At 38.1% G+C, this 15,391-nt stretch overlaps 1 protein-coding gene across 3 annotated transcripts in view; it reads right to left on the reverse strand.

Moving 5' to 3' along the window:
- ptpn11b (protein tyrosine phosphatase non-receptor type 11b) overlaps positions 1-15,391 on the reverse strand; it is a 123,472-nt gene that overhangs the window by 69,261 nt on the left and 38,820 nt on the right. For all 3 annotated transcript variants that reach the window (XM_043676119.1, XM_043676117.1, XM_043676120.1), the window contains exon 2: positions 7,852-7,974. In XM_043676119.1, the coding sequence (XP_043532054.1) occupies positions 7,852-7,974 (123 nt within the window). The remainder of the gene's footprint in view (positions 1-7,851; positions 7,975-15,391) is intronic.

A 15,391-nucleotide genomic window follows, 5' to 3' on the forward strand; every position in this document is an offset into this window, starting at 1 on the left:
TTGTGTATAAGCAAGCCCCAACTAGCTACCAAAAGACATGTGTGGTAGTCCTTTCTATCAGAAAATGCCTCCATCTAAAAAGGGCACAAAAAGTCTAAGTTTTTGATTCAAGGAGGCAGATGGCACATCTGTATGACTGATGCCACTTGAGCATAATTCCCTTCTATAGATGATCATCATTTGGTTGTCTAATGGGAAGAAACAAAATTTAGAGGAGGCCTCAACTCTTACCACTTCTGAACAACAGCTAATGATGAACAGAAATGAGTTGTGAAAATCTGCAGCATAAACCAGGAGAAAACATGGAAACAATGAGCCTGAATAGGTTGATGAACATACAAAGAAAAAGAATTGACAACAAAATTGTACACACATTCTTGAAGGGCAAATTTATACTTAACTGTAAACAGTGAGCACAGAAAAGCTTTCTGCTACCTTATTGATACACATCATCCTCACTTGTCTCTTAATATTCCTTCCCTATTTCTTTCCATTTTCTATTCAATTTTTAAAACTTCAATTTTCCACTTGGTATATTTGGTCTAACCAACACTACAAAATAGAGTCAAATGTGGTTATCAATCCAACATATGATTTGTGTAATAGAAAAAAGGGAGCTGAAGTTAATAATTTTTGTAGTGTAATGAATTTCTATTAAAATTACACTTTGAAACAATTACAAATAAATTAGCAAAACAACTCCTTGCACACAAGCTGTCCTTAAATCCAAGTGCCATAACTGAAAACTCACATTGCATGAGATGCCTTTAAACCAGTCTTTACTACTCACATTCCTACCACTGAAACCACAAACCACACAACTTACTGAATCGAAGGGCTGTACTTCAAACGTGCATAGAAGTGCATATAGCATTAACCCCATGAACGCAGCAATCTACTTCTAAGTTCAATGTAATAATTGCAATATTTATACATCTTCAAAAGTAAACCAGCTTTTCTATGAATTATCTGCTGCAGGAACCTGAAAAATCATATAATTTCATTAATTTAAACTACCCAATTCTGCAAATGTCTACCCTTAGTGTGGTCAAAACACCAGTTGACCTCAGACTAAAACTTTAAAAATTCAATAGTAATTGTTTAGACAATATGGATTCAGAAAGAGAAACCAGGCTGAACCTTTTTTTCCCTGAGGGGGCAAGCAAGGAAAGTAGTCACAAAATGTAGGATGGAGAAGGCAGAGGGTTGACAGCAGTGGCATGATTTCTGAAGAACATACAGAGGCCAATTGAGGGTGAATGATTAGGATTTTCCAATTAGCCTCCAAATTCCCACAAGATACAAGGATTAATTCAGGTGCCTAAAGGCAACTCCCCCAACAGAAGACTGAGCTCCAGTGCCCAGGCAGCCTAGACGCTCTCCCTGTCGGCTTGGATGCATCAACAGTCAAGCGCTGATTTAAGTTTTTAAAAAAAAAAGTGGGAAGAGGAGGCTTCCATTTCAAAGCCCTCAATCACAGCCGAATACTCCTATCATGCTGGAAACATTTGACTCAAAGCTCACTGTTCTTAACTGAATACAAGCCCATCTCTGGGTCAACAATGGAGCCCCAGTCAAAGTTGGATCGGTGATGGATTGTGCACGGGGAAAGTTGGAGGCCCAAAGAGATTTGTCAGCTTAAAAACGCTCTTACTTTGTGGCACAGAGGATGTGTCCTCAACTCGGTGCCAGGAGTAAGGGGTCAAATCCCACCTACTCCAGACATGTGGAACAACATCTGTGAGCAGGCTGATTAGAAAATATCTAAAAACACTCTTACTGACGAGACAATATTCAATGTCTACTCCTAATCAATGAACATATCTTGCATTTCAAGCATTGCTTGCTTTTTAATCCTGTAAAGGCTCTACCAGATTATTTAATTAAATCTGTCAGCTTTATTCACTTATAAAACAGAAAAAAGCACTATATTGAAAAATAAGATAGTGGAAAGGACAAAAATTTGTAATCTCTACCTGCAGGAGAAGGATTACAAGACCAAAGCAATGGAACTTACTAAATGTATCAAACACCCAGGAGGCCTGATCCATATGTTTTCATGAAAAAAAAACTTGCTTTACTTCAAAATTTTGATATGAAATCTAAAACACAAATTAGTTAAATTTAGTTTATCTTTATTCTTTATCTGATTGCGAGCCTTGAAATGATTGCACCGTGTCAGTGAAATTTCCATTTGAGTAAGCTCTCTTTCACTGCTTCCTGTTTGATTGTGTCACCTTCTTTGTATACAGGATTCATTCTCAAAACATCCTTCTCCACATATTCAGAAATGCCATAATTTCAATGTGCTTTTGTGTGTTTTCCATGACGTAAAGATCAGATAGTTTTGTTGTTTCAGATATAAATGATGCAGGGAGCCAGTTAGTTCAATTGGCCGGATAGCTAATATGTTTATTTTTATTCTTTTATGGGATGTGGGTGGCGGTGGCCAGGCCAGCATTTATGACCCCATCCCTGAGGAGGATGGCAATTAAGTGTTTGGAGTTTCCTCCCTTAAATCCCCACGTGAATCCTCGAAGATGTTAGCAGCACAAGGTTCAGAGGAGGTAGACCCAGACCCCGTCTCTTATAGTCATAGATACATAGAGATGTATAGCATGGAAACAGACCCTTCGGTCCAAACCGTCCGTGCCGACCAAGTATCCCAACCCAATCTAGTCCCACCTGCCAACACCTGGCCCATATCCCTCCTATTCATATACACATCCAATGCCTCTTAAATGTTGCAATTGTACCAGCCTCCACCACTTCCTCTGGCAGCTCATTCCATACAGGAACCACCCTCTGTGAAAACGTTGCCCCTTAGGTCTCTTTTATATCTTTCCCCTCTCACCCTAAACCCATGCCCTCTAGTTCTGGACTCCCCAACCCCATGGAAAAGACCTTGTCTATTTACCCTATCCATGCCCCTCACAATTTTGTAAACCTCAAAAGGTCACTCCTCAGCCTCAGACGCTCCAGGGGAAAAAAAACCCAGCCTGTTCACCCTCTCCCTATAGCTCAAATTCTCCAACCCTGGTAACATCCTTGTAAATCTTTTCTGAACCCTTTCAAGTTTCACAATATCTTTCCGATACTCAATACTTTGACCAATTAACAAAAGCATACCAAATGCCTTCTTCACTATCCTATCTACCTGCGACTCCACTTTCAAGGAGCTGTGAACCTGCACTCCAAGGTCTCTTTGTTCAGCAACACTCCCTAGGATCTTACCAATAAATGTATAAGTCCTGCTAAGATTTGCTTTCCCAAAATCCAGCACCTCGCATTTATCTGAATTAAACTCCATCTGCCACTTCTCTGCCCATTGGCCCATATGACCAAGATCCTGTTGTAATCTGAGGTAATCCTCTTCGCTGTCCATAACACCTCCAATTTTGGTATCATCTGCAAACTTACCAACTGTACCTCTTATGCTCGCATCCAAATCATTTATATAAATGACAAAAAAGTAAAGGACCCAGCACCGATCTGTGGCACTCCACTGGTCACAGGTCTCCTGTCTGAAAAACAGCTCTCCACCACCACCCTCTGTCTTCTACCTTTGAGCCAGTTCTGTATCCAAATCGCTAGTTCTCCTTGTATTCTGTGAGATCTAACCTTGCTAATCAATCTCCCATGGGGAACCTTGTCGAACACCTTACTGAAATCCATATAGATCACATGTACCACTCTGCCCTCATCAATCCTCTTTGTTACTTCCTCAAAAAATTCAATTAAGTTTGTGAGCATGATTTCCCACACACAAAGCCATGGTGACTATCCCATAGTAGTCCTTGCCTTTCCAAATACATGTACATCTTGTCCCTCAGGATTCCCTCCAACAACTTGCCCACCACCAACGTCAGGCTTAAATGGTCTTTAGTTCCCTGGCTTGTCCTTACCGCCCTTCTTAAACAGTGGCACTACGTTAGCCAACCTCCAGTCTTCCGGCACCTCACCTGTGACTATCGATAATACAAATATCTCAGCAAGAGGCCCAGCAATCATTTCTCTAGCTTCCCACAGAGTTCTCGGGTACACCTGATCAGGTCATGGGGATTTATCCACCTTTATGCGTTTCAAGACATCCAACACTTCCTCCTCTGTAATTATGGACATTTGGCAAGGTGTCACCATCTATTTCCCTACAGTCTATATCTTCCATATCCTTTTCCACAGTAAATACTGATGCACATCTTATCCGAAGGTGAACACAGATTATGACACTGCATATAGTTTAGCAATTAATTGCCAACAACCTGCTTTTGGACAGAGAATTCAAAGAGAGCATACCCTGTAAATGGGATGTTGTGTCCCAAATTATATTTAGGAGGGAAAGTGAGAGTAACAGCCTTTCACATCAAAGCTGCATTTGACCAAGTACGGCATCAAGGAACCCTTGCAAAACCAGAATCAATGGGAGTCAGGGGCAAATGCTCCGCTGATTGGAATCATACATGACACACAGGAAGATGGTCATGGTTGATCGAGGTTAGTCATCTCAGCTCCAGGACATCTCTGCAGGAGTTCCTCAGGATAATGTCCTAGGCTCAAGCATCTTCAGCTGTTTAATAAATGACTGATGATTGTACCATGTTTAGTATTATTTGCAAATCCTCAGATACTGAAGTAGTCCATGTTCAAATTCAAGAAGATCTGGACAATATTCAGACTTAGGCTGACAAGTGGCAAGTAACATTTGCACCATTCAAATGCCAGGCTACGACCATCACCAAGAGACAATCTAACCACTGTTCCTTTACATCACTTACACACACTAACAACATCTTGGGGGTTATGCTCAACCAGAAACTTAACTGGACTGGCCACATTAAACAGTGGCTACAAGAGCAGAGCAGAGGCTAGGAATACTGTGACAAGTAACTCACCTCCTAACTCCCCAAAGCCTGTCCACTATCTACAAGGCACAAGTCATGAATGTGATGGAATACTCCTCGTTCCTGCACGGGTGCAGCTCCAACACTCAAGAAGCAGCCCAATTGATTGGCACCACTTCCACAAGCACCACTCTCTCCAATACCAATGCTCAGTAGCAGCAGTGTGTACTCTCTCTAAGATGCACCACTGAAATTTACCAATGATCCTCAGATAGCTCCTTCCAAAGTCGCAGCCACTTCCATCTAGAAGGACAAGAGCAGCAGATAATTAGGATAAATGCAAGTTCTTCTCCAAGCCATTCACCACTCTGACTCAAATATATTGCCGTTCCTTCACTGTCGCTGGGTCAAAATCCTGGAATTCCCTCTCTAATGGCATTGTGGGTCAGCCTACAGCACAGAGTGCAGTGGTTCAAGAAGGCAGCTTACCACCACCCTCTGAAGGACAACCAGGGACAGGCAATAAATGCTGACCAGCCAGCAATGCCCACAAGCCACAAAATGAATTAATAAAAACTTTAAACAGCAGAAAAGATTATGACTGTGTTCCTTCCCCACTTCCACGCAAAGGAAAGACCACAGATCAAACTCTTCTCCAATAATGGAGGAGAGTTGGAACCTGGCAATTTCCTGTCATCTATCTTTGATCCCACCAATCCTTAGCACAACCAGAACGGGGATACCACCACAGGAACAGTAGTAGTGTTCAGTCACACGAACCCGGTGCACCATTTAATTAAATGGTGTCTAATCCGTATCACCATTCTATCTATTTGATTCCCTGACTATTTCCTTTCCAGGTCATTTAAAGTAAACATTGAAAATAAAAAGACTCAATATCAAGTATACTGGCCAAGAAATTACCGGATTGTCATAAAAAAACCTGTCCTTTTCACTAATATTCTTTAAGGAAAGTTCTTACAGTGACAGGCTCTATACATACAGTAATGTGGGGTACTCTTGAAAACCTTCAAAACTGCAAGCCACTATTATCATGAAAGGCTGCTCACCACCACCTCAAGGATAAGCTACAATAACCATTAAATGCTGGTGCCAGTCATCCACACACACAAGACCTAATAATAAAATCTCCATGTGTCAGGATTAGAACACATTTGAGAGATTGAACCACAAATGAATGAGAGATTTGGTCACTATAAGCAGATACAAAAAAATTATTGCTTTATCATTAAGGCTTTTTGGCCACTTCACAGTATCACTTCTACAACTTACAGCAACTTTTCAGTTGCAGTATTTCTAGCATGTTGCTCATCAGCAGAGGCAGCACTCTGCTGATACAGAGCAGCTAGCAGCTTCTGGTGTAGACAAAATGGTCTCGGATCTAACAAAATAAGACTGGGTCAAAGTAGGATCGTAAATCTTTCCTTGATAATGTTGAGTTGTAGTGAGGATTTTTTGCATAGATGATTTGATTGTTTTTGCATTCTAATTATCATAATTTACTTAACCATAAAAGAGTGTACTGTATTCTCTGGAAGTACAATGGTAACAAACAATTTGTTGTTACAGTGCTGCTATGGTTGTTAGTGACCCATTGAAACACCATTACCTTGGCGACAAGAACATTAATTACATAATATAATAATGCAAGTCAGTTAGAAATTACTCAGTAATGATGGTTAAACTTGAAATATCGATGACTAGAAATTAAATTTAGGTCTTCAAACAACATGTTAATAGTGATAACTTTCCTGAAAAAATACAATTACAGTACAATGGTCTTTCATTTGCTGCAATGCTTCTTTGAATAAAAATTCAAAGCTAGATTACAACATGATGTGGACAGAGTCTTCCATGCATGCACATATTAGTAAACAGATTTACGGCAAGTCTGGCCATCATTCTAAGCTTACATGGTAAAAATCAACTTTTAAAAGATTAGGATGAATTTGTTGGAAGACATAATTGCAAGAGATCCTTGGGGTAGTGGACAGGGACCAACCAGTTTCAACCAATTCAATGAACTTCCCGCCATCTTAATTTCAGGAGTGGGGACATATACTGATGACTGTAAAATGTTCAGCACTAGTTGCGATTCCTCAGATACCAAAGGCTCCCAGACACTGACCTTGACAGTAGTCAGGCTCAAGCTGATAAGTGGCAAGTATCTGCACCACATAAGGGGCAGGCAATGACCATTTGCCTGGACAAGCACAGCTCCAATACCATTTGGGAAGCTTTATACCATCCACGACAAAGCAGCCCACTTGATTGGCACCACGTTCACAAACATTCACTCTCTCCACAATCATCGACGCACAGTAGCAGCAGCAATGCGTATTATCTATGTGAGCAGACCTGCACTAGGTGGACTGCAATGTCTCAAAAGGCAGCTTATCATCTTCTTCTGAAGGCCAACAAAGTGTTGCACAGCAAATACAGCATTGATGTTTACATCCCATGGAAGAATTAGAAAAAGCTACTTGAAAAACAATGGGGTACTTTAAACATATGGATTGGGTTCCCATTATATAATAATTGTGGCATGAATGTTATTTTATTTACCCACTCTGGCTTCCCTGCTAAGCCAAACTGTAGCAAATGCACCTTGGACCAGAAAGCCCAAAACAGTACTCCATCTAAGATATTGACTCCTGATTGAAATGGAGAGGGAATGCTCATATTGACCCCATATTGATAGAAAAGAAGTCAGCACTCACAGTTGTCACTCCTGCTACCCCTCAAGATCTAATCTTGTATTTTCACCTCTCATTGGATAAAACTGTCCACCTGATATATCTTCTCATATTGAATGACAGACCCCAAAACAGCCAGAAGGTACCAAACCAACAGTACAACCTACAAATAAACTTTCTAAATTGAGCTGCAAATTCTTAAACATATACCTGGCTGCTTCTTTTATAGCGGTTCTTATTCTTTCTTTTTTTAAACAACTGCTATTTCATTTACATAGTTAACTGCGACTTACCGAACCGATAAAGTGAAATCCCCAGGATTACTTTTGCTGGGTCGAGCTAGGAAATTCCCATGAACACCTCTTGTCAGTAAAAGCCGCTCAGCTTCAATCCCTGTGATATTGGGATGGAACCACCTGTGTAACAATAGAACAAAGAAACACCTTTAAATAATACCATATCTATTATAGTTTATTATTCAATAATTCTAAGTGCAAAAATACTGAAATTCTATTAATTTTGATTTAAGCCAAACACAGCCTCCTTTCACTACACAAACTTATATTCACCTTTCCAGAATGTCCTTTTGGGACATGCTCTATTGCATAGGCCTTGTCAAATTCTCTCATGTTGATACGTGAATTTTGCTATCACTATTCAGGTATTTATTTTATTTGTGTTGAGTTATGCTGCTTCAGTATGATTTGCCCTTGCCAGCATGAGAATGGAGTAGGCAAGAAGAATAATATGACAGGTACAAGCAAAGAAGGATAATCAAGGTGGAAGAGGAAAATGCAGAGTCACAGGTATAGTGAGACTTGGGGTGACCACCAGTTACTAGTTTAAGAGTAAAATACCAGGAATTTTACTAGCTTGAGCATTTTAGAAACTAAGGTGATAGTTTAAAAGTAATTTAAATGAAAAAATGCACACAGAAATATTTAAAATAATAAATAGGAAAAGATAAATTGGCACATCAAAACTTCACATGTTAACGCATCCATCATGTAATCTCCTTGAGAAAACCCCAGATGAAAACCCAGGCTAATTAGGAAAAGGAGGAAAAACAAAGAAAAATTCAGCTCCAAGCTCCTCGGCAATTGAAATTCATCCAAATTATATTCATCTGGATTTGCACCATAGTGTAACCTACTTTTTGTATGAGGTGAACCTCTCTAAAGAAAAAAGTCTAGCGGTCTTTTGAACGGCCATCACAGATCAGCATTCACCACACAAGTCAATAATCTGTATTATAGATCCACTGTTCTCTACAAGTAGTTACTAACTGTAATTGCTGTGTTCAGTTGTGTCAATGGTAGTTATCAGTTTATAACATATAGGGTATTGGTTATTCATTTCCATCTATAAGATTTAGGATATCATCCACTGATTTGACTAATTTAGCAAAATAAACAAAGCAGAATACTGTGGATGTTGGAAATCTGAAATCAAAAGAAAACAGAATACGTTGGAAATGCTCAGATGAGGCAGCATCTGTTGAGAGCAAGAAAGAGAGTTAAATGTTTCAGGACAAATGTTAGCTCACAAAAAAAAACCTCGACAAACATTTCCTGATCTGCTCAGTGTTTCTAGCATATTCTGTTTTACTGTTTGTAATTATTCAGAGTTTACAGCAAGGATAACTTTCAGAATACATGTCTCTGCTATCACTAGAAGTATTCCTAGTTCCTGGCAACAAATTTGTTGACATTAGGTTTGGATCAACATAAATCTACATTTATGACCACCAGGTAATACTTTAAAAGTAGTATTATGTAGAAACTATTCTTTTTAATAGCTATTGTCTTATTAGACTATAGGAATGCCCTCTCATGAGAGAGAGAGATGGCTGGCGTTTTAATCCAAGGGTCACCAAGCCTCAAGTGAGGGGAGAGGTTGAAAAGCAGAGTCCTTCATAGTAACATCAGCAAGAGCAGAAATTTAACCCACACTGTTGGCATGATTTTGTATCACAAATCAGCTGTCCAGCCAACAGAGCTAACTGACCCCAAGTAAAGGACTGGTCATTGATATTTTCAGTCAACACATGCACAAATAACTCAACCTCTAAACAAGTTATTTGCAGTGATCACTATATTTAATTCATAGTGAGGTTACTCAATGATACATAGCTTTAAATCATACCTGTGATGTACATTTCTGTTTATAACAAAATCTACAGTTTGAAAAAGGCAATACTTGATTTTAGTGAGCCCAAATGTAAAAACGGAGTGATCTCACAAAAATGCTTGTAAAACTGTGACCATGTTCCTTTTTTTAAAAAGTCAACCATGTCCAGGTGTTCAGTTTACACACCTCTGGAAGAAGTTTTGAACTTGGGCCTCCTCACTTAGAGGTGGAGATACTGCCACTGCACCATAAGGATCCTCTTCCACAAGTCTTTTGATAAAGGAGTTAAAAAACCAAATATTTATTTTATAAAACCTGAAGGGGTTACATTTGTTCATATTAGGAAAGAAACGTCGGCTAAAATCAAACCTCACATTTTCACATTTATTCTTGCACAGTTTTTTGTGGCTAACCATATTTTCCATTTAAAACTCAATGTTCTATTTCTACAGAAACAAAATTCATCACTAATCTGCAAATATTTCCAACAGGCAGCTACTGAATTTCCACTACAAAATGAGGCCACTAAGAAAACAGAGGTATTTGCAGTTGCTACACTCAGTAGGGTACATACGTAGTGCTAAAACATTAACAAAACCAAATCAGAAACATCTAAACCCTAAGTTACCAAAAAACCAAAGCCCTTCTTTTCGGTTTCTGGGATTTACTTATACTGGAATCCAATTAAAACTTTCCATATTTGGTCAAAAGAATCCAATAAATTACTTATGACCTGGCTTCAATCCAACCATGATTTCTACACTTAAAAATAATTAAGTGAAATAGAAACATAAATTTAAAACAAAACTTCATCTGAGGTGTACTAGACACAAACTACAAATTAAAAAGTGTTGAGCTACAACAAATCACTATTCAAGAATGAAGTGTGCCAAATATCTGTGCATGGTCGTCAATGGATTTCAATGTATTTTCTATGGAAAAGTTCCACGTATCCCAGTGACACACTATCCTTCACATTGGATGAAGCAATGCAAAAATCTCTTGTAGTTGTTTCACTCTGCCTCCATTGGATGCTTGCATCATCCTCTGATGTAACAATTTTTAAATAAGCAAAACTCACACTAATCATTATGATTGGGATTATGACAGCTGGATATTTTAACTGATGTTTTCATATGCATTATAATTTCAATATTTATTACGTAATTAAATTATAATCACTGGAATAAAGAACTGATTACAGATAATCATTGTAATGTGATACATTAATTATTAATACTGAAATCAAAGATCTGATAATCAACCAACCTTTTGAGCCTTAAAAGTATACTTTGGCAATGCTTAAAATCAATGTATAATCATATGGGAATATTTTAAAAAATGTAACCATGATTAAAATATTAAAAATTACAGGTGCATAAAAAGATCTCCAAACGTTTTTTACACATTAGTGAAGAAAACCATCATAGTTATTCCAAGATTAATTTGCTAAGTATCCACAAGGGTGTACCCTGGCTCAAACCCTCTCTTTTGCCCCCCCAATCCTGGGTCTCCTCTAAGGCAGCAGTACATCAGTAATTACTTGCTTGAAACTCCTTTCTTTTTAAACCAATGATGCCACAATCATTACAGCTTTAGATTTGTGTGCGAGTATATGTAGGTCACTATAATGCAGTTGAAAATATAACAATTAACACTTATGAGCATACACAAGACCATAAGACCATAAGACGAGAGAGAGCTTCTTTGTTAAGTAGGATGTAGCATGCCAGAGCAGCTAAATGAAAAGTATTTTTTAAACAAATACCCAGAGAAGCCAGGTGGCCCAACCTGTCCATGCCAGCAGTCATGCTTAACTTTAAATTTCTAACCTTCCTTGTTTAATTCTATCAGCATAACCATCTATTCTCACTGCCCACGTATGCTTATCTAGCTTCCCTTAAATATATCAACACCTCACTTTAACCACTCCCTTCCGTAACAGGTTCTACATTTTCACCACTCTGGAAAAACAATTGTTTCTTTTAATTTCCCCTTTTTGATTTATTGACAACTATCATATATTTGTGGCACCTAGTTTCTCGCTTCCCAGAAGTGGAAACAACTTACCTGTCGGTGTCTATTCTATTTCATACTACCAAATACTTCTAACAAGTTGTCCTACAGTCTTTGAGACTGAGCCTGTTCATCCTTTTATGATTAATATAACCTCCATTCCAGCATCTTTTTTGCACTCTCTCTCTCTAGTGCCTGCATATTCTTTCCAGAAGATACAATCACAACTGTACACAAAAGAATCAAAATGCTAGTGAAATAACTGCTCATCCATGTAAATCAGATGGCAGAACAGGTCGATTATATGAAACGTTAAGTCTGATTGGGCTGTAAAAAGTGTACAATTTTGTTTCTACATTATATTACTTGAAGAAACTTTATTTTTCCTTATCAAAACTAAATTTTACTAATTTGCAGATCATTTGGCATCTGCATTATTTTCTTTACACATTATATAATGTGCTGTTCAATTAATTAAAGATGCAACTTTACAGTCAGTTGAGTCTTTCAGGCATGAATATATTTATTAAAAAATATGCATATGCTTAGATGACAGAATTCATTTAGTTTATTTGGTACATTCTTGATCAAAACTAGCAATACCTGAACACAACCACAACAGGTCACACAATGTTGATCAAGGGCACTTGCCTTTTTGAAATAAAGGATGAAGTTAAAATTGACTTTATAGCACAGTTTTGTATAGAACAGCAAAGATATTTTATCTGACGTATGAACTAACTTCCCATATCACTGTTAAATAGGTACTCAATTTCAAAGCAAACTGTAATATTTAATGAGGTTTGGGTACTGTTCATGTGTTCCTTATTGGAAAACGATATGAATACTTCCTTTGGTCAATTAAAGGCTAATTATTATTGTTAAAAGTTTCTGCTTGGCTCCTCTACTTATTTCAGCTGCCTCTAGACACCATTACAAGCTGAGAAAAAGCTGCTGAAAGCCATAGATTTCTTGGTTGTGCTTTTGTTGTGTTTTGTATCCGATGTGACAAATGCAGTGGGATAGATTTTTCATTCCTTCCACATAAATAATTTAATAACCTTAAAGCTTAAACTAGTTACACCTTATGTTTCAGTTGTTTGTTCCCCATTTTTAAAGACACATTTCAATGTTGGTTTCAATTATTTTAACAGCATGGCTGTTGCAGTGTGAAATACAATTATGCACTTTAGCAGCGATCTAAGGATATCAAAAATAATTAAATGCATGAGTTATGTTGCCCAAAGAACACAAACCTCATCATGTTCAACTATACAATTAATTTTTTTTAGGTTCGAATCACATTTAGCTTATGAATGTTAGAACTGAAGGTCCTTGCATTCCTATTGCTAAACTATTTCATTGAGCAGATTCAAAATATTCAGATATGTTTTTGCTAAAGGAAATTTATAATCAGAACAGGCTCACTACCATTGTTTCCAAAATGCTATCAGTTCTGTTAATCATCTATTAACTGCAATCTATTTATGGGTTGCATTACAAACACTGAAGACAACTGCCGTTTTCATTGTAGGGTTATCCAACAGTAGAAGGCACGAAGACATGCAACTTAAGATGTAGAATAGTACAGCACAAAAGTCTTTCACAAATCTGTCTCAAAACATATGTATCCAAGATACTGCTAATCGGAAGGCCACCTTGAAGAGAGAAAATCCCATCTTTACACAAAAGGACACTCTCAGTCGTGGTTTGGAGCACTAGCAGCACTAAATGGGTTAGATTTAGAATAGATCTAGCATTTCAAAGTAGGCTACCCTGAGGTGCTATGGGCCATCAGCACAGCAAAAACTATTTTACCATAACACACAACCTCATAACCCAGCATATCCCTTACTCTACCATTGGACACCAGGATTGAGACAATCACGATTCAATCACTATAGAAACGTCAGTGACTTAAACACCTTCTTAGCACACAGTCTTCCTCTGTAGCAAATGCAGTAGAGATGGCCATATTATAATGAAGCAGAAGCGCCATATCGTACAATGCTTAACAGAGGACACCACTATGCCGCAAATATTCTTACAAGACCGAAGATTGTCACCACATTGGAGAACACGAAAGTCTTATGGCTCAATGAGCCTGCTGCATCATTTCCACGGAATCATGGGCTTCAACTCTACTTCACCATAGATCTGCAAGAAAACCAATTTTTTTAAAAAAAAAAAATCGCCACTCTCATTACTGCTGCACTGACACTGATCTTTGCCGCACATTCCTAAGTGGAGCGTGCCAACTTGAAAATGTTTTATTTATGCCTACCCTCTGCTTTCTGTCTATGCTTATAGATCATCTCCAACTGTATGAGCCTTTATCTCTTATTAATCTGGTGTGTATGGCACCTCATCAAATGCCTTTTGGAAATCCAAGCATACTATATCTAACTGTTCCTTTTTAAAATGAACCCGATTAGTACATTCTCAAAAAACTCAAATTCGTTAACAGGATTTTTCTTTTGTAGAACCTAGCCGATTTAAAAAAAACATTGTTCTTGTTGAAGTAATTTGTTAAAAATTTCCTTCTACATTCCACCACTTTCCTTAAGACTGGTATCAGACCCACTGAACTGTTGCTTTCTTTCCCCCCCTCTTGCCCTTCTTGAAAGTGGTATAACATTTGCTAATTTGGAATCTGAAAGGACCATCCTTGGGTTTTGTCAGAATATTTTTTCTGTTGATATTGCCTTCATTCCCTCACTGCTTTTAGCCCCTAGGTTAACTGTCAGGAATGGTACCCAAAATGAGGTATCAACCTGATAAAAGACATGAATAAAAGGGATTACATGAATGCTAAACAAAAAAGAAACAGCATGCTAAAAATCAAAGCCAAGTGATTCCACAACCAACAGATAGAATCAAGACTCTGTACTCCTGCCACAACCAACTGTGAATAGTAGTGGACAATAAAAAGAAACAGGAAGAACTAGCTTCATTAACAGTCTTTTATTATGCAAGAAACAAAAAAAATTAAAACATCCGTCTTCATGGAGGTCTCCACCACACAGAAGCAAGCATTTAACCAATTCAATTCACACCAAACAACTGAATTCCCTTGATGCAGTGAAAGCTATGGGTCCCAACATCATAATCACCATCTTGGCTATACTGCTGAAGACATGCACCGGAACTAGCTGCACCTCTATCTGGGCTATTGCAATACTGGTAATTTTTTCACTTAGTCAACTATCCAATAAAAATAAAGTCAACAAAACAGAAGGACAAATATGACACAGCAAATTTGCATCATCCCTGTTTAGACAAAGCATTGTGTTGCAAAGTGATGCTGATAATGCTTTCAAGTGGCATTTACTTATGATCTATGAATCAAGAGGCTATGGCATCTGGAAGATACTGCCATCTGACCAGGCCAAGACACTTTGCTGTCTCTTCTGGTTATACTTTAGGTCATTATGCAAATGTTTACTGCAGCAAATAATGCATCCATCACCTGCTTTGTACCTGTATGGACAGTAGATTGGTTGATGTTCTCATGGCTGGTACAAGCATTAAGACCACGGTTTTCTCTCTCTTTTTTCTCATTTTTGGTTTGGAACGGTGAGCTGAAGTTAAGAATCGAACTTTGAACAGCAGCTCATTTTTAAAAGAGAACAAGCAAACTGATGTTTGCATATCGGAACTGACCTGGAAAGATAATTGCCCATTACA

This window comes from Chiloscyllium plagiosum, chromosome 34, assembly GCF_004010195.1.
Source record: "Chiloscyllium plagiosum isolate BGI_BamShark_2017 chromosome 34, ASM401019v2, whole genome shotgun sequence".
Taxonomy (NCBI): domain Eukaryota; kingdom Metazoa; phylum Chordata; class Chondrichthyes; order Orectolobiformes; family Hemiscylliidae; genus Chiloscyllium; species Chiloscyllium plagiosum.